Genomic DNA, 20,226 nt, shown 5'->3' with positions numbered 1-20,226 from the left:
TGACTGAACCATTGTATACTACATGACATTTGCCACATCATACATGAGCAACTTTCAGGTCAGCCAACAAAACAACGAGGGGGTGGCGTCTGCGATAACTGGGGAGTAACATGAGACAGAAAACCTAGGCTGTCACTACTGTCACTGGGAAAATGTGGTTGAAACAAAGAAGCACAAATATTTCCTGCTTTTCACTCAGGCTTCTCAGCAGACCACAATGATGGGAATTCAGGTGAGATCTTTAGGTCCTCAGTCTGTGTGTAAGAGAAGATGGAAGCATCTGTTCCCCAGATACAGAGGCCAGGCTCTACATGGTCTCTGAACCACTGTCCTCTCTCTCCTCTATCCATCATCACTGTAACATGGTCTTATCCAGTGGTATAGCGGAGGGAAAAACGCACACAAACGACGCTTACGCACCTTTTTTGTTTACATTTTTATTTATTTTTTAAATTGAACCTTTATTTAACTAGGCAAGTCAGTTAAGAACAAATTCTTATTTACAATGACAGCCTACCCCGGCCAAATTCTGACGACACTGGGTCAATTGTGAGCCGCCCTATGGGACTCCCAATCACGTCCAGATGTGATACAGCCTGTAATCGAACCTTGGACTGTAGTGACGCTTCTTGCACTGAGATGCAGTGCCTTAGACCGCTGCGACGATCGCAGAAAAATGCATTGAAAATATAGTGAGCAATACTTTCCCGGTGAACGGAGATCAGCTTTTACGCACAATTTATTTTTTTACACTACATCAAAGGTCTCATCCTATAGCTGCTGCTGCAGAGGTCAGATCTGAACCATCTTCTTGTGGGGGTCAAAGACGTATCTCTTGAATCGGAGGTTGATGCAGATTGGCTGAGAGTCTGTCTTGGCATCATCCTCTTTGGCTGGTTCCCCCTTAGCCCCACCCTTAACTCTCTTCTTGGCAGAGGAGGAGAGGAGCTGCTTAGTCTCTAGACTGAGACCCTCTGAAGAGAAGAGAGAGGGAATAGGGAAGAGAGAGAGGGAGAGATATAGAGAGAGATAATTCATATTAGCATTAGAATTGCTGTTAGTTTATACAAGTCATATTTCCCCCCCTTTAAAAAAAAGTCTTCACATATCATTTGTTTATTGGATAGGACAGAGGAATTAAATATGTATACATTACCAGTCAAAAGTTTGAACACCTAATTCAAGGGTTTTAATTTATTTTTACTATTTTCTGCATTGTAGAATAATAGTGAAGACATCAAAACTATGAAATAACACATATGGAATCATGTAGTAACCAAAAACGTGTTAAACAAATCAAAATATGTTCGATTTTAGATTCTTCAAAGTAGCCACCCTTTGCCTTGATGACATCTTTACACACACTTGTAATTCTCTCAACCAGCTTCACCTGGAATGCTTTTCCAACATTTACATTTTTACATTTTAGTCATTTAGCAGACGCTCTTATCCAGAGCGACTTACAGTAGTGAATGCATACATTTCATACCTTTTTTTTTCTGTGCTGGCCCCCCGTGGGAAGCGAACCCACAACCCTGGTGTTGCAAACACCATGCTCTACCAACTGAGCTACAGGGAAGGCCCCGAGTCTCAAAGGAGTTCCCACACATGCTGAGCAATTGTTGGCTGCTTTTCCACTCTAAGGTCCAATTTATCCCAAACCATATCAATTGGGTTGAGGTCAGGTCATTTGATGCAGCACTCCATCACTCTCCTTCTTGGTCAAATAGCCCTTACACAGCCTGGAGGTGTGTTGGGTCATTGTCCTGTTGAAAAACAAATGATAGTTCCACTAGCCGCAAACCAGATGGGATGGTGTATTACTGCAGAATGCTTTGGTAGCCATGCTGGTTAAGTGTGCCTTGAATTCTAAATAAAATCACAGACAGCGTCACCAGCAAAGCACCCCCACATCATCACACCTCCTCCTCCATGCCTCATCGATGGGTACCACACATGCGGAGATCATCTGTTCACCTACTCAGCATCTCATAAAGACACGGCGGTTAGAACCAAAAATCACAAAGTTGGAATCATCAGACCAAAGAACAGATTTCCACCGGTCTAATGTCCATTGCTTTTGTTTCTTGGCCCAAGCAAGTCTCTTCTTCTTATTGGTGTCCTTTAGTAGTGGTTTCTTTGCAGCAGTTTGAACATGAAGGCCTGATTCACACAGTGTTGCATTTAGCTGTGGTTTGGGGTTATGTGACATTATATGCTAGCTTGAAAAATGGGTGTCTGATTATTTCTGGCTGGGTACTCTGCTGACATAATCTAATGTTTTGCTTTCGTTGTAAAGCCTTTTTGAAATCGGACAGTGTGGTTAGATTAACGAGAGACTTGTCTTTAAAATGGTGTAAAATAGTCATTCCACTGGCTGTTGCAAGCGTCCCACCTAGCCCATAGAGGTTAACCTGTTGGGGCTAGGGGGCAGTATTTTCACGGCTGGATAAAAAACGTACCCGATTTAATCTGGTTACTAATCCTACCCAGTAACTAGAATATGCATATACTTATTATATATGGATAGAAAACACCCTAAAGTTTCTAAAACTGTTTGAATGGTGTCTGTGAGTATAACAGAACTCAAATGGCAGGTCAAAACCTGAGAGATTCCTTTACAGGAAGTGGCCTGTCTGACCATTTCTGGAACTTCTTTGCCATCTCTATCTTTTACAAAGGATCTCTGCTCTAACGTGACACTTCCTACGTCGTCCATGGGCGCTCAGAGCCCGGGAAAAAACAGAATGTCGTCATCCCAGCCCCAGGCTGAAACACATTATCGCCTTTCTCAAGTGGCCGATCAAGGGACTGTGGGCTTAGGCGCGTGACCTGGCCGCCCCCGTCTTTGTGATTTTTTCCTCTGTTTGCCGAAAAGGAGATTCCCGGTCGGAATATTATCGCTTTTCTACGAGAAAAATCGCATAAAAATTGATTTTAAACAGCGGTTGACATGCTTCGAAGTACGGTAAAGGAATATTTAGAATTTTTTTGTCACGAAATGCGCCATGCGCGCGACCGTTATTTACCATTTCGGATAGTTTCTGGAACGCACGGACAAAACGACGCTATTCGGATATAACGATGGATTATTTGGGACCAAACCAACATTTGTTATTGAAGTAGAAGTCCTGGGAGTGCATTCTGACGAAGAACAGGAAAGGTAAGACCATTTTTCTTATAGTAAATCTGATTATGGTGAATGCTAAACTTGCTGGGTGTCTAAATAGCTAGCCCTGTGATGCCGGGCTATGTACTTAGAATATTGCAAAATGTGCTTCATCCGAAAAGCTATTTTAAAATCGGACATATCGAGTGCATAGAGGAGTTCTGTATCTATAATTCTTAAAATAATTGTTATGCTTTTTGTGAACGTTTATCGTGAGTAATTTAGTAAATTGTTAGCGAATTCCCCGGAAGTTTGCGGGGGGTATGCTAGTTCTAAACGTCACATGCTAATGTAAAAAGCTGTTTTTTGATATAAATATGAACTTGATTGAACAAAACATGCATGTATTGTATAACATAATGTCCTAGGGTTGTCATCTGATGAAGATCATCAAAGGTTAGTGCTACATTTAGCTGTGGTTTGGGTTTATGTGACATTATATGCTAGTTTGAAAAATGGGTGTCTGATTATTTCTGGCTGGGTACTCTGCTGACATAATCTAATGTTTTGCTTTCGTTGAAAAAGCCTTTTTGAAATCGGACAGTGTGGTTAGATTAACGAGAGTCTTATCTTTAAAATGGTGTAAAATAGTCCTATTTTTGAAAAATTGAAGTAATAGCATTTCTAAGGTATTTGAATAACGCACCACAGGATTCAACTGGCTGTTGAGTAGGTGGGACGCAAGCGTCCCACCTAGCCCATAGAGGTTAACACTTTTTTGGTTACTACATGATTCCATGTGTTATTTCATAGTTTACATGTCTTCAATATTATTCTACAATGAAGAAAATAGTAAAAATAAAGAAAAATCCTGGAATAAGGTAGTATGTACGTGAATGTATAGTTAAAGTGACTATGCATATATATTTTATTCACTGCTTAAGCACACTCCGCCAACCCTGATGTTCTAGCCGTATCTGAAACCTGGCTTCGGAAGGCCACCAAAAATTCAGAAATTGCCATCCCCAACTACAACATTTTCCGTCAAGATAGAACTGTCAAAGGGGGCGGAGTTGCAATCTACTGCAGAGATAGCCTGCAGAGTTCTGTCATAATATCCAGGTCTGTGCCCAAACAATTAGAGATTCTACTTTTAAAAATCCACCTTTCCAGAAATAAGTCTGTCACTGTTGCCGCTTGTTATAGACCCCCCCCAGCCCCCAGCTGTGCCCTGGACACCATATGTGAATTGATTGCTCCCCAGCCATCTTCAGAGTTCGTACTGTTAGGTGACCTAAACTGGGATATGTTTAGCACCTCGGACGTCCTACAATCTAAGCTAAATGCCCTCAATCTCACACAAATGATCAAGGAACCTACTAGGTACAACCCTAAATCAGTAAACATGGGCACCCTCATAGATATCATCCTGACCAACTTGCCCTCTAAACGCACCTCTGCTGTCTTCAACCAGGATCTCTGCGATCACTGCCTCATTGCCTGCGTCCGTCAAGACCACCCCTCATCACTGTCAAAAGCTCCCTAAAACACTTCAGAGAGCAGGCCTTTCTAATCGAGCTGGCCCGGGTATCCTGGAAGGATATTGACCTCATCCCGTCAGTAGAGAATGCCTGGTTGTTCTTTAAAAGTGCTTTCCTCACCATCTTAAATAAGCATGCCCCATTAAAAAAATGTAGAACTAAGAACAGATATAGCCCTTGGTTCACTCCAGACTTGACTGCCCTTGACGAGCAGAAAACATCCTGTGGCGTACTGCATTAACATCGAATAGCCCCCGCGATATGCAACTTTTCAGGGAAGTCAGGAACCAATATACACAGTCAGTTAGCTTTCCTAAGGCCAGCTTTTTCCAAACAGAAATGTGCATCCTGTAGCACTAATTCCAAAAAGTTTTGGGACACCGTAAAGTCCATGGAGAATAAGACCACATCCTCTCAGCTGCCCAGCTGCCCACAGGCCAGGAAATACTGTCACCACCGATAAATCTACAATCATTTCAATAACAATTTTTCCCCTACCAACAGCTCTGCACCCCCTGCAGCAACTTGCCAAAGCCCCACCCCCCCTTCTCCTTCACCCAAATCCAGATACCTGATGTTCTGAAAGAGCTGCAAAATCTGTATCCCTACAAATCAGCTGGGCTAGACAATCTGGACCCTCTCTTCTAAAATGATCCGCCACAATTGTTGCAACACCTATTACTAGCCTGTTCAACCTCTCTTTCGTATCGTCTGAGATCCCCAAAGATTTGAAAGCTGCCACGGTCATCCCCCTCTTCAAAGGGGGACACACTCTAGACCCAAACTGTTACAGACCTATATCCATCCTGCCCTGCCTTTCTAAAGTCTTCGAAAGCCAAGTTAACAAACAGATCACCGACCATTTAGAATCCCACCATACCTTCTCTACTATGCAATCTGGTTTCAGAGCTGGTCATGGGTGCACCTTAGCCACTCTCAAGGTTCTAAACGATACCATAACCGCAATAGATAAAACACAGTACTGTGCAGCCGTTTTCGTCGACCTGGCCAAGGCTTTCGACTCTTGTCAATCACCACATTCTTATCGGCAGACTCAACAGCCTTGGTTTCTCAAATGACTGCCTCACCTGATTCACCAACTACTTCTCAGATAGAGTTCAGTGTGTCAAATCGGAGGGCCTATTGTCCGGACCTCTGGCAGTCTCTATGGGGGTGCCACAGGGTTCAATTCTCGGGCCTACTCTTTTCTCTGTATATATCAATGATATCGCTCTTGCTGCTGGTGATTCTCTGATCCACCTCTACGCAGACGACACCATTCTGTATACATCTGGCCCTTCCTTGGACACTGTGTTAACAAACCTCCAAACGAGCTTCAATGCCATACAACACTCTTTCCCTGGACTCCAACTGCTCTTAAATGCTAGTAAAACTAAATGCATGCTCTTCAACCGATTGCTGCCCGCACCTGCCTGCCCACCTAGCATCACTACTCTGGACGGTTCTGACTTAGAATATGTGGACAACTTCAAATGCCTAGGTGTCTGGTTAGACTGTAAACTCTCCTTCCAGACTCACATTAAGCATCTCCAATCCAAAATTATATCTAGAATCGGCTTCCTATTTCGCAACAAAGCCTCCTTCACTCATGCTGCCAAACATACCCTCGTAAAACTGACTATCCTAATGATCCTTGACTTCGGCGATGTAATTTACAAAATAGCCTTCAACTCTCTGCCATCCGTTTTGTCACCAAAGCCCCATAAACTACCCACCACTGTGACCTGTATGCTCTCGTTGGCTGGCCCTCGCTACATATTCGGCGCCAAACCCACTGGCTCCAGGTCATCTATCAGTCTTTGCTACTTAAAGCTCGGCCTTATCTCAGCTCACTGGTCTCCATAGCAACACCCACCCGTAGCACGCGCTCCAGCAGGTATATTTCACTGGTCATCCTCAAAACCAACACATCCTTTGGCCGCCTTTCCTTCCAGTTCTCTGCCGCCAGTGACTGGAACAAATTGCAAAAATTACTGAAGCTGGAGACTTATATCTCCCTCACTAACTTTAAGCATCAGCTGTCAGAGCAGTTTACTGATCACTGTACCTGTACACAGCCCATCTGTAAATAGCACACCCAACTACCCCATCCCCATATTATTTATTTTTGCTCTTTTGCACCCCAGTATCTCTACTTGCACATCATCATCTGCACGTCCATCACTCCAGTGTTAATGCTAAATTGTAATTATTTTGCCACTATGGCCTATTTATTGCCTTACCTCCCTAACCTTACTATATTTGCACACACTGTACATAGATTTTTCTATTGTGTTTTTGACTGTACATTTGTTTATCCTATGTGTAACTGTGTTGTTAGTGTCACACTGCTTTGCTTTATCTTGGTCAGGTCTCAGTTGTAAATGAGAACTTTTCTCAGCTGGCCTACCTGGTTAAATAAAAGGTGAAATAAAAATACATTAAAAAAAAACATCTGTGGCATTGTGTTGTGTGACAAGTGCACATTTTAGGGTGGCCTTATGGTCCCCAGCACAAGGTGCACCTGTGTAATGATAATGCTGTTTAATCAGTTTCTTGATAATCCATCCACCTGACAGGTGTGGCATATCTTGGCTAAGGAGAAATTCTCACCAACAGGGATGTAAACAAATTTGTGCACAAAAATGACAGAAATAAGCATTCTATGAGTATGGAATATTTCTGGAATCTTTTATTTCAGCTCATGACACATGGGACTAACACTTTACATGTTGCGTTTATATTTTTGTTCAGTGTAGGAAGGTGTTCCTAATATTTGGTATACTCGGTGTATGTGATCTGGAGGCAGCAGCTTAGACCGCTAGATCACTCTAGGGCACACAAGTCACTTTTAAAAACCTCCACACCACTAGTCCCATTCTTACTGCTCTATAGTGGTGACTCAGGGTCAACAGTACATCTGCCCTTTACACTGACGATGACAAAGATAGGAGATGAGAGAGAGAACAGATAGATAGTGATCCTCTCTGCTCTACTTAAAGAGTGACAATGCTGGAGCCACTGTGGTCTGCTGAACCTGAACAGGATGGCCAACCTCAGCCTCCTGATCCTGCTGCTGATAGAGTGGAGACAAGGGTCATAGTCCTGCCTCACGGTCCTATTCCATGGTCATGTTTCATCTGACATTTACGCTCCAGATTGGGCATCCAATCACACATGCAACCATGTCCCACCAGTCATAGTCTCCTTAACTTATTAAGCAGTTGTGGTCTTGTCTCACGGTTCCCGTTTCACACTCAAGGTCGTGAAAGAACCTTGACTCTGTCTCTCTGTCAGGGTTCTGTGTGGCGGTTCTGTTCTGGCTGACATTTACGCTGATGTCTGACAGTCCTCAGGCGACTGGGCGCGTGCTGTGGATTCCTCTGGGGCATCTCTTCCTGTGTGTGTGTGTGCGTTTGACATGTTTGTTTGCTTGTTGTTCCACTCACGTAGAGGTGAGAAATGTTCCCTGAGCAAACCGTCGCACTGGCTGACCTCATCTACCCGCATCACATGGCGCCACCGAGGAGGTTGTTATGGTTACAGGCCAGGCAGAATGAATCTCTGATCTACAGAACTCACTTGGCCTTAGCTCACACCTCTCACACACACAAATTAATCAGTGTGATGTAATTTCAAATAAAATCCTTTATTTTTTGTTGTAAATGGAGTCAGCACACACACGCCCCCTTATTCAGCATAATTACAACAGACACTGAATTATCCTCCTAAAGCTGTCACCACAAACATAGAACAAGTTGTTTTTTGCATTAAACAACATAATGAACATGTATTTTATCCTTTTAATTACAGGCTTACATATCACATAGACAAAGTAGAGGTCCGATGTATATATGAACTCACTACTGTAAGTCGCTCTGAATAAGACCGTCTGCTAAATGACTCAAATGTAAAATGTGACCTGAATACCCGAGAGGGTCTGGATTCATAAATCAAACTTTTCCCTCGGGTCCAGGTTGGGTCCTGTTTGATTGTCCTTGGGTCTATGCAACTACAGCTGATTGAGCTGAGAGGACCCATAGCCTATAGCCAACATATAAAGATCTATTTGTTAACCAGAAGATCAACTTGGTTGATAAACATATTTTTATCATCACTCGGTCCAATCGGGTACAGGCCGGATCTAGATCTTGATGTCATCAGACCTGAACCCGATGGTCCTTGGGTCCATTCAGGTACCTCATTTCTTTTTAAATCGGTCCGATGGTCCTCGGGTCCGTTCAGGCACCTCATTTCTTTTTAAATCGGTCCGATGGTCCTTGGGTCCAACTTATTAGACCGGAGAAGATCTATACTTCAAAGCCTAAATGACAGCTATCCCCCTCCTCTGCTCCATTCCCTCAATCTGTCCACCTCTCTCTCCTCCTCTAGAATAGCCGTCTAGTGCCAGGCTGGTGGCCCTAAGGGGCTTGCAGGGGATGAGTTTGGGGTCAGGGCAGGTTGCGGGGGGGAATTGGACAGTAGTGTGTGTGAAGGGGGAGGTTGTGAGGGGTCTGGGGGGCCTTCAAAGACTCACTCAAATCTAACTAGCCCTCTTTTCCTTTCTCTCCCTCACTTTCTCCATTTTGAATCATGTGCCCTGAAGGGGCGAAAAACAATGAGAGAAAGGAAGCACACAGAAGCACACCCAGAGTAGCGAGAGGTCAGAAGAACACACAGAGGGCAAACTATGAGAGTGAATGATCAATGAGCATGCTGAATGTCTTAAGTGACTAGCCAGGTATGTGAGTGTATATATAAGAGCATGTTTGCGAGTGTGTACGCCAGTGTGAGTGAGTTGAGAGGAAGTAGGTATGGTTCTCTTTCTAAATGTTTTTGTTTTCTCTTCCCACCGGGCCCAGTGTGGAGCCTATCTGTGGGTCGGAGGTGAGTGGAGCGACAGAAGGTAAAATAAACAGGGTGCAGACTACCCCGGAACCAGAGCTACCCCCAGAGGAATCCTGGAGAGGGATTCCCAGCACACCACATCCTGATCCTGACAACGAACGGACCACGGACAACCACGGGAAGTAGAAGGAAAGACAGAGCATAATGAACGGAGGCCATGTGCAGTACTGCTGGGTGTCAACGAATGGTGGTGGTGTTTCAACATGTACAAACAGCAGGAAATTCATAGAAAATGGCTGATATCTGTTGGTCAGATGTGATCATACGCTGCTTTAAACCGATCAGCGGCGAGGTCTGTTTAATCATTAACACATTCATACAGGCCCATCCCTACGTACCTGGCACCCGAATCTTAAACTTCCCGCTCTGTCCGAAGCCGCCCTCGATGACCCCCGCTTCGCCTGTCGACAGCGTGACCTTTAACCCCACAAACAACTGCAGGTTGGTCTCCTTCTTGAACAGGTTTCGGCCAATCACAGTGTAGTCGTCTGTCACCTGACCAGAAGAAGGAGGAGACTTGAGAGAGGCACCAATGACAGATGCAACAAAATATAATTATTGTAATGTAATACGCCTAAATAATATTATCATTAAATGAGCAGCTTCCTGTAACAAATACAAGCAAATATCCTACAAATAATACCAATACCACCAATACCAACGTTCCAGCATATCCCTTAATGATTTGAGGCAGACAGTATAAGAGAGGTCAGTGTGTTTGTTTTTCATGTTCCGCTCTGATCTAACACACACACTACTGCATGATCTCGTGTGTTGCCATGCTGCCACTCTGTCGCCATAGTGACTGGTGGGGGGGTGGCTGACCCCACCATGACACTGTTTTGTCCCGTCCCAACCCAACGCTGGCATGAGCCACATTCCCCTAGGACTGCCGTCTGTCTATCCTCGCATTCCTCTTCGCATTTTTCTTCTGTTTTGTATCTGTCCATCACGGAGACTCTCTCACCCGTCACTGATCCGATAAAGGGAGGGCACCGCTCCTTCCCTCGCTCACTCTGACGTTCGGTTCTGACTGTTGCGTCACCGCTGATAAGCTACAGATTGTTAAAATTATACTCTTATTTTAAATGTATGTTCTGTCCTTGAGCTGTTCTGTTTATTTTTGTTTTGTATTAGGTCATGTTCTGTGTGGACCCAGGAAGAGTAGCTGCTGCATTTACAACTGCTAACGGGGATCCTAATAAAATAACTCTAACACAGTGACTAAGGGATGACAAAGTCATATCTCAAACGCAGATATTTGTCCTCTTAGAAAACATTCTAACAATTAGAACTTCCTCATTCTAGGAGGGGAACTCACGTCACAAGACCTGAGTCTGACCTCACAGGGAGAGGATCAACCTCAGGGTCAACGACCTATGTGTAACAGCCTAACAGCAGTAAAACTTGTCCACACACTTGACCTCTGAACTGTGAGTGATCCTGAGAGAGGGTGTACACACAGACACGCTGCTGGCTGCAGACAACACTGAAACAGACAGACAGGCAGGAGCAACGAGGCAGATAAGACTCTTATGAGTCAAAAGGGGAAGACAAACTGAGGAACAACAGAAGAGCCAGAGAAAGTGTGTTGAATTAAATGACAAAATAAGTAATTGAAGATATTACAAGAGCGAGATGGAGCCAGGGAGAAAGACGGTAAAGGTGAGAGATGGAAAAGCATAATGGATTGAGGACTCAAAAGAGAGAGAGAAAGAGAGATGAGAGCGAGAGCGAGAGAGCAGGGGCCAGAGTGAGGGCTGGGGGGAATGCAGAGAGCCATGTGGATGTGGGTATATTCCTGTGCCACTCAGGTACAAACAGCACCAGTCTGGCTGTTGCCGCTGGCGTCAGGGGGACACATGCCTGTGTCACAGCCCAGCACACGCAAAGTCCCTGCATTCTTCTCCACGCCACATCGCCGGGACTCGTGTGTGTGTGTGTGTGTGTGTGTGTGTGTGTGTGTGTGTGTGTGTGTGTGTGGTGTGTGTGTGTGTGTGTGTGTGTGTGTGTGTGTGTGTGTGTGTCCACAATGAGAAACAGCCAAACAAAGACCAGAAGACAGGAAGGAGAGGGGGAGGAGGGTAGAGAAACAAGGACCAGAAGACAGGAAGGAGAGGGGGAGGAGGGTAGAGAAACAAGGACCAGAAGACAGGAAGGAGAGGGGGAGGAGGGTAGAGAAACAAGGACCAGAAGACAGGAAGGAGAGGGGGAGGAGGGTAGAGAAACAAGGACCAGAAGACAGGAAGGAGAGGGGGAGGAGGGTAGAGGAACAAGGACCAGAAGACAGGAAGGAGAGGGGAAGGGGGTTAGAGGAACAAGGACCAGAAGACAGGAAGGAGAGGGGGAGGAGGGTAGAGAAACAAGGACCAGAAGACAGGAAGGAGAGGGGGAGGGGGTTAGAGGAACAAGGACCAGAAGACAGGAAGGAGAAGGGAAGGGGGTTAGAGGAACAAGGACCAGAAGACAGGAAGGAGAGGGGAAGGGGGGTAGAGAAACAAGGACCAGAAGACAGGAAGGAGAGGGGGAGGGGGTTAGAGGAACAAGGACCAGAAGACAGGAAGGAGAGGGGGAGGGGGTTAGAGGAACAAGGACCAGAAGACAGGAAGGAGAGGGGGAGGGGGTTAGAGGAACAAGGACCAGAAGACAGGAAGGAGAGGGGAAGGGGGTTAGAGGAACAAGGACCAGAAGACAGGAAGGAGAGGGGGAGGGGGTTAGAGGAACAAGGACCAGAAGACAGGAAGGAGAGGGGAAGGGGGTTAGAGTAACAAGGACCAGAAGACAGGAAGGAGAGGGGAAGGGGGTTAGAGGAACAAGGACCAGAAGACAGGAAGGAGAGGGGGAGGGGGTTAGAGGAACAAGGACCAGAAGACAGGAAGGAGAGGGGAAGGGGGTTAGAGGAACAAGGACCAGAAGACAGGAAGGAGAGGGGGAGGGGGTTAGAGGAACAAGGACCAGAAGACAGGAAGGAGAGGGGGAGGGGAGGGGGGCAGAGGAACAAGGACAGAGAGCCAAGCAGGAAGACTGATGGGAGTTGGGTGTGTGTGTTCAGACTATTAGAGGAGTGAGGGGGTGGAAGATGTGTCTGTGTGTGGCAGGGGGTCCACTCACCCTCTCCACCTGTCCCTCTTTGTGTTTGGTCTTGTAGATACGTAGTCTGGGTAGTGTAGTCTCAGAGTAGCTCTTCTCTTCAAAACCCTCCAGCAGACGCCCCTGGAACGCCAGTCGGCATGCGTTGGCGTGAATGTCTGTGTCCAGCTTGGAGCCAATCACCAGGCAGAGAGTGGGACATGTGACTGGACGCTCAAACTCCAGCAGCGCCCACTGCTCCGGGTCTTGTCCCGCCCCTCCGGCCTGCCGTTGGCCAATCACATACTCATCCTGGTGGAAGTACTCCCGGTCAAAGGAGAAGGGTGTGTCCAGGGGTCTACGGTCTGGCTCAGAGGCGTGGGGGTCTAAGGTGGGTAGCTGGGGGTCCGTGGTGGAGGTCTGGTGGGTCTCTCCAGGTGGCAGACCGAAGAAGGTGACCCTGGCCATGACAGTCTCATGTCCCACGGTGATGTGGAACTTGGCGCGGGTGGCCAGGGAACCCTTGAAGTAGCCAATCTTTCTGACAGAGATGAGGGCTGCGTGGAGAGTGTGTAGGGAACCAGGGGTACACACCACCCCCCGTTCTAGCAGTTTAGGGTCAAACTGGGTCACACACACGCCCACCCGGTCACCCTGCATGGCCCCGGCCACCGGCCGCCGGAACATCTGAACTGACTTCACTTTCTTGGTCACCTAGGGGTTAAAAGACAAACAAAGAGAGACGGTCAAACTAACTCACCAGCTCTATTGATTGTTTGTGCAAGGTTAGGTATGCAATTGACAGATTATGAAGTATGAACATGTACAATATTACACTGAACAAAAATATAAAATGCAACATGCAACAATTTCAATGATTTTACTGAGTTACAGTCCATATAAGGAGTTCAGTCAATTGAAATACATTTATTAAGCCCTAATCTATGGATTTCACATGACTGGGAATACAGATATACATCTGTTGGTCAAAGATACCTAAAAAAGGTAGGGGGGTGGATCAGAAAACCAGTCAGTATCTGGTGTCACCACCATTTACCTCACGCAGTGTGACATCTCCTTAGCATACAGTCTTCAATGGCTGTGCGAAGTTGATGGATATTGGCGGGAACTGGGACACATTCACGTTGATCCAGAGCATCCCAAACATGCTCAATGGGTGACATGTCTGGTGAGTATGCAGGCCATGGAAGAACGAGAACATTTTCAGCTTCCAGGAATTGTGTACAGATCCTTACGACATGGGGTCGTGCATTGTCATGCTGAAACATGAGGTGATGGCAGCGGATGAATGTCACAACAATGGGCCTCAGGATCTCGTCACGGTACCTCTGTGCATTCAAATGGCCATCGATAAAATGCAATTAAGTTTGTTGCCCATACCCCCACCATGGTGCTCTCTGTTCACAAAGCTGACATCAGCAAAACGCTCGCCCACACAAGCCTACACGCTGTCTGCCATCTGCCCAGTAAAGTGGAGCTTCCCTGAGATGGATTCTGACAGTTTGTGTAGAAATTATTTGGTTATGCAAACCCACAGTTTCACCAGCTGTCCGGGTGGCTGATCTCAGATCTTCCCACAGGTGAAGAAGCCGGATGTGGAGGTCCTGGGCTGGCGTGGTTACACATGGTAGGCTTATGGTAGAGAAATTAACATTACATTTTCTGGCAACAGCTCTGGTGGCCATTCCTGCAGTCAGCATGCCAATCGCACACTCCCTCAAAACTTGAGACATCTGTTGCATTGTGTGACAAAACTGCACGTTTTAGAGTGGCCTTTTATTGTCCCAACACAAGGTGCACCTGTGTAATGATTGTGCTGTTTAATCAGCTTATTGATATGCCACACCTATTTTGGCAAAGGAGAAATTCTCACTAACAGAGAATGACAGAAATAAGCTTCCTGTGCGTATGGAATATTTCTGGGATCTTTTATTTCAGCTCATGACACATGGGACTAACACTTTACATGTTGCGTTTATATTTTTTGTTCAGTGTAGAACAGAATAATCTTTGAGTGTTGTTATTATGTTGTGAGTGGGTGAGTATGGTCGGTGTGGCCTAACCACCATTTTTCTCTGACACTGAACGCTGAGACTACCTGCTGGTTTATCCAGGGTTCTGCCGCCACCCAGTGGAGGATGTTATGATGACACCAGTTGATAGTAAGGTTTAATAAACTGGGCTGGCCTACAAGTGTGAGTGACTGCATCTGGTCTAAATTAGCCAGCTCCTGTACTGCCAATACCCCACCCCTCGTCCCCAGTCTACCCAAAAACACACAGACACATCCTCCACCCCCATCCCTCCCCTTGCAGTCAACTTCTGAACTTCCCAAAAAATATCTGTAGCTTTTATCTTCTACTCCAGCCATCCAGGTCATCTGAGTCAGGGCTCTTCTACTACATCAATGATTCTCAACCTTTCTGGAAGCAGGGACTACCATCATGCTATAGTCTCTTTATAGGACCACATCAACTAAAATTACAACTAATTAAATTGGCTAATGCACGCGAATGTTCTGCAATGTCACAAATAATGGTTTCTGGTCTATAGACATGGGGGATTGAGGTTGAGAACCACTGATCAAGACTTATTTTAGTGGTCATGTACATCAGTGTTCTGTGGTAAGTGACCATACCTTGAGCGCAGGGATCTCCACAGTGTCGTTGACAGCCAGCGCCCCCTGTAGGATGGTTCCGGTCATGACAGTGCCCTGACCACGGATGGAGAAGCAGTGGTCCACAGCCATCAGCAGAGCTCCACCCGGATCTCTGTGAGGGAGGTACGTCTGGCTCTTCAACAACTAGGACACACACATACACATAAACACAAACACACACACTCCAAAGTCAAAACTGCTCTCATAACATTGTAACGTCCTTGTAGGCATGAGTGTGATTCAGAGTCATACACACAGAGAGCCATATAGTAGTGTTGAGTGTGTATCCTGTGGTTTAATCAACACTTCCTGACAGTGTCTATTGTGATTTAATTATAGGGCAGAACCCCTGACCTGACAGTGTCTGTCATATGTCTTTGTTCTGTAAGAGTGACCTTTTACTGAATCATACTGTGTGTACCATTGAAGGCTTCTAAACATCAGTCAGAATATTAAGCCAAACTGCTGATAGCGCAGGCACTTCCTGGGGCACCAGTGTGTCCAGGGTCTTTACCTCTATTAACTCAGGCACGTCCTGGGGCACCAGTGTGTCCAGGGTCTTTACCTCTATTAACTCAGGCACGTCCTGGGGCACCAGTGTGTCCAGGGTCTTTACATGCTATTAACTCAGGCACTTCCTGGGGCACCAGTGTGTCCAGGGTCTTTACCTCTAATAACTCAGGCACTTCCTGGGGCACCAGTGTGTCCAGGGTCTTTACCTCTATTAACTCAGGCACTTCCTGGGGCACCAGTGTGTCCAGGGTCTTTACCTCTATTAACTCAGGCACTTCCTGGGGCACCAGTGTGTCCAGGGTCTTTACCTCTATTAACTCAGGCACTTCCTGGGGCACCAGTGTGTCTAGGGTCTTTACCTCTATTAACTCAGGCACTCCATGGGGCTCCTCTGTTTCAGGGGCCTCAGGACCCCCAGGCTTTGCTGACAAGGCAATCACAGGACAGTCTTTAAATCTATCCAACAGGGGATGAAACAAGGGTTAGAATTATTGTGTGTGTGTGTGTCATAGACATTAAAACCAAAAGACAGTGATAGCATTGATGTCATCCATGTATTCCTTTGGAAAACTCGCGATGGCGCATGAAGTTGGTAGTATTTCAATTTGAAGCACACCATTATTGCTGAATGGGGCTGAATGGCACCCCAGAAAATAGCTAAGGATCATAGTGAAAGTGGCAATAAGTAGCAAAGGATCATGGTCGATGTAGTCATTTTCATCCTGCCTTAATGTCTATGGAGCCTCCTAATAGCCTGCAGGCCATGATTGGTCTGTGTCAGCACCTGATCCTGTGTGACGACAAATGTAGTAGTCAGAATGGATCACTATTTCATTCAATTCACATTTTACAGCATAAACAGCTGTCTAAACAAAATGTGTTTGGCAATACTGCCGATCGTAATTTACAGGCTTTCTAGGTCAGACCTGGGCCCATATCCACAAAGCATCTCAGAAACATTCTTAGAATCCTGTTAAAACCTGTTTAAAGACCAAGCTGGTAATCACAACAGTTGAGGTACCACAAAGGAAAGATGGTGATGACGCCCATTGACATGCTGCAATTTGGGGAATAACCAATCCTGATGAGGCGTCGCCAGCTGTGAACTCTATAGCACGTGTTTCTTCAGACAACCACAGTGAATGTTCAAACGTTTCAATGGTAAAATGTTATATAATTTCCGACGGACACCATCACTTTGCCTACTCTTAATGATTGCTTAATATGTTGGCATGCATAAACTTTTTTAACCAATTCTGATGGTTGTTAAAAGCGGAATTTTGACAATTACCATTATATCAACACACTCGTCACTCCTGTTTAACATATCTAAATCGATTTGGCACAGTAGGCATCAATGTCACTTGCTGATAATGTTGCATACAATGTTTGAAAGGTCTATCATTTTCATCAAACAATCAAAGTTAACATAAGCCCTAGATTCCTTCAATTTCCCAACTTATAGACATGCCCAATTAGACATATTTATTAGCCTAGTGGTTCTAATTATTTAGGCTTATCATGTGTAATAGGCCTCATGTGAAATCATTGTGAAAGACGAGCATGAAGGTCTACATTATTTATAGATTTATCATATAGAAATATCTAAACATTCTTTCAACAACTCCAAAGCAGTTGCATGTGGTGCAGGAACCACTTTTCTATTATCAAGACACCTGCTGGTAACTATTAACCGGTTAGGACAGCTTATGAGGTGTCCTAAATAATCTGTCGACTTGGTATCTCTGTTGACTAAAGCCTTCCCTGCATAGCTTTATTTTTACCCGTAGGAGTAGGAGTAAAATGTCTCTATTCTCAGCACTTAGGACAAATGTTCTCCTCTGAAATGCATTGTGGTTACAGGCCCAGAGCTTTTGGCACCGCTAGGTTCCTACATAGTAGCCGACCAGCAGAACTGGTGACTTCACGCTCCAGAAAGGACACTGGGGGCCTGGTGTGTGTGTTACCTGGTGTTCTCCAGTGTCTTGTGCAGTCTCTTGGTCATCTTGTCGATGGCGGTCTGTCTCTTGTTGGGCGGCAGCAGGTCAGTCTTGTTGAGAATGACCACCATGCGGGGGCAGGTCAGCTCTCCTATCAGCAGACACTCTGCTGTCTGGGTCTGGATCCCCTTCACCACATCTACCACCAGCATCATCAAGTCTATGATCTGAGCCCCTGAAACACACACACACACACACACACACACACACACACACACACACACACACACACACACACACACACACACACACACACACAATTAGACTTACGTATGCTATATGGCTTGTCTATAATAAACACCCCAGTCCAAATACTTCAGTGAAATTATTGTGACCACTCAGCACTGCATGGTTACAGCTTATCTACACAGGGCCCATATGACCTGTCATAAGTTGCGCAATCAATGGAGAAACAGCAACAGACAACCAAGAATAATAACGAAGAGGGTGAGAGATGACGGAGGGTACAAAGGGTAAAGATGTAGAGAAGGGAGAAGGGCTAGAGGGCTGAAATTAGAGCCCCAGCTCACTTGGTTGTCTTTCCTCTCCCTCTTTTCTTTCCTTCACTTTGGCAGTCTTTCTTTCCTGTGCTCCCCTATTTTCTCTGCCTCTCTTTGGCTTTCCTTCTATCCTGTGCTCTCCCCATTGGGGACAGGAGAGGAAGTTGATTACATACCCTGATCCCCACACCTTCCTTCCGCCCTAATCCACAGCATGTGCCATCCACAGGGACACACTGGATTTATATAGCCAACTACCAGCCATATACACTGACTCAGGCCACACTCCCACTGTGTGTGTGCTCTCCTTATCCTGCTTTCCTTCAGCTCCAATCTTCTTCTCCCACCAATGCACCTTCGCCTCTCAGCCCTGTCAAAGCAGTCTCCACTTACGGCATACATAGTAAATTCCTTACCTAGAAATAATAAAACCAAAATAATAAAAATGTGGATAAAGCCTACAAACACTCCTCAGGAGTGGAGAGAGAGATCGTAGCAAGAAAGAGAGGGGGAATGACTAAGCAGGATTTAGCTGGGGCGTAAGGAAGTCACTTGTCCTCCTGGAGACTTCTACCCATTCCTCCTCTCTCTCTTCCTTGCCAAGCCACAGGCTAGTGGAGGGGCCAGTCAATCAGTGTGGGTTAACCATGTAATGGCTGCATTAAATGGTTGAGTCAAGAAATAATGTATATTTGTATCAGGTTTATGTGTACTCTTTATTCTGCAGTCCCAGTATGTTCCCATTTGCCATAATTGAAGCTGGCTGTCAAACTCATGGCTAGAGTACCAGGAGCTGTCAGACAGCTGACTGGACAGTTGAAATGTGTCACTACATGTCATGTACAGTCATTTAGTGTGAGTGATGGGATCTCCACCGTTACACAGGTGTCAACACCTGAACATTTGCTGTCTTGCTACTATGGTTAGGGTATCGATTTCTCTCTGCAGTAATATGATATTCTCCTCATTCACTTCTCTCACCCCCAATGATGGTGCGAATGAGGGACGCGTGTCCAGGACAGTCCACCAGCGTGAACTGCAGTTTGTCGTAGCCGTGGCCCCCGGGGTCCTCCCGCAGCTGCTCGGGGAGGTCCACGGTGAAGGAGGAGAAGCCGAGATCCAGGGTGATGCCTCTCTCTCGGGACTGGGGGTTCTTGTCAAAGGCAGCCGTCGACGCTGTGCTGCTGAGCGCCCTGGCAAGCGACGTCTTTCCGCTGTCGACATGCCCAAGTACCCCCACATTAAAATTGAGAGTCTTCGGGTGGTTGTTGCTCGAGTCTGCCATGACTGGTAGCTAGTTATCTGCTCCTGTCGCAACCTCAGCAGCTAGCGTTACTGGCTGGGCCTTGAACTCTAGTTACGTTCAGTAAGTTAATGACACAACACAATTGACAACATTTACGATAAACTAATATTCAATAACCTCATTCATTGAACTCCTTGCGTTACAATTAATTAATATGTTTGATGAAATATAGGTAGCTAAACACAAACGTTAGCCGTCGAGCTACACAAACTTTTCTTTCAACTTTTCTTCCTGCGTATCAGTAAAAACAGTCCTCTGGAAATAATGCAAGTGTGAGTAACGTTTTATTCCCTCTTGCAAGTAGAGGCTACAAAATCATGAGGTGGGAAGAAAATATCCGTCTAAAACTCAAAACTAATTATATTTATTAAGCAAACTTTTTGATAAGAGAGTGTTGGCGATGGAATGCGATCACAAAGGCAGGAATCAATCTCAAATGATGTACCAGTTTCCGTAAAGTCAAAGTGACGTGAACACAAGCGGAAATAAAAGCCCAAAAGAGGCGTGGTAGTTTTTGTATGAGTGAGATTGACAGTGCTTCTATCCAGTCGCTTTATAACAGAAGAGCATAATTGTCCAATAGTGTATCTCTTAGAGCTA

The 20,226-nt window shown here is 45.6% G+C and overlaps 1 protein-coding gene across 3 annotated transcripts; it reads right to left on the bottom strand.

The window, feature by feature from the left end:
* Nucleotides 1-421: 421 nt before the first annotated feature.
* Nucleotides 422-20,052, bottom strand: eefsec (eukaryotic elongation factor, selenocysteine-tRNA-specific). Of its 3 annotated transcripts, none has more exons than XM_014167118.3 (7): nucleotides 19,302-20,048; nucleotides 17,788-17,995; nucleotides 16,180-16,276; nucleotides 15,287-15,451; nucleotides 12,670-13,341; nucleotides 9,897-10,053; nucleotides 422-974 (listed from the first exon to the last, which is right to left on the bottom strand). In XM_014167118.3, exons 1-7 carry the CDS (start codon nucleotides 19,603-19,605, stop codon nucleotides 793-795), a joined length of 1,785 nt encoding a protein of 594 aa, XP_014022593.2. In that variant the 5' UTR covers nucleotides 19,606-20,048; the 3' UTR covers nucleotides 422-792. The 3 variants fall into 3 exon arrangements, with proteins under 3 accessions (XP_014022593.2, XP_045561141.1, XP_014022594.2); XM_045705185.2 differs by lacking the exon at nucleotides 422-974 and adding an exon at nucleotides 1,005-1,766 and having other exon boundaries at nucleotides 19,302-20,049; XM_014167119.3 differs by lacking the exon at nucleotides 422-974 and adding an exon at nucleotides 7,328-9,646 and having other exon boundaries at nucleotides 19,302-20,052.
* Between the last annotated feature and the right edge of the window lie 174 nt (nucleotides 20,053-20,226).

Source organism: Salmo salar, chromosome 22, assembly GCF_965601325.2.
Source record: "Salmo salar chromosome 22, fSalSal1, whole genome shotgun sequence".
Classification (NCBI taxonomy): Eukaryota; Metazoa; Chordata; class Actinopteri; order Salmoniformes; family Salmonidae; genus Salmo; species Salmo salar.
This window is presented reverse-complemented; position numbering and strand designations above follow the sequence as displayed.

Bases quoted from the DNA above. Each gene is read 5' to 3' on its own strand.
- eefsec (XM_014167118.3), bottom strand. From the start codon at position 19,605: ATGGCAGACTCGAGCAACAACCACCCGAAGACTCTCAATTTTAATGTG. The intron at 15,452-16,179 runs GTAAAGACCCTA...TGTGTGTCCTAG, and splicing joins GAGTGCCTGAGTTAATAGAG to TTGTTGAAGAGCCAGACGTA. The intron at 975-9,896 runs GTACGTAGGGAT...TCTTCTCTTCAG, and splicing joins GTTTAAGATTCGGGTGCCAG to AGGGTCTCAGTCTAGAGACT.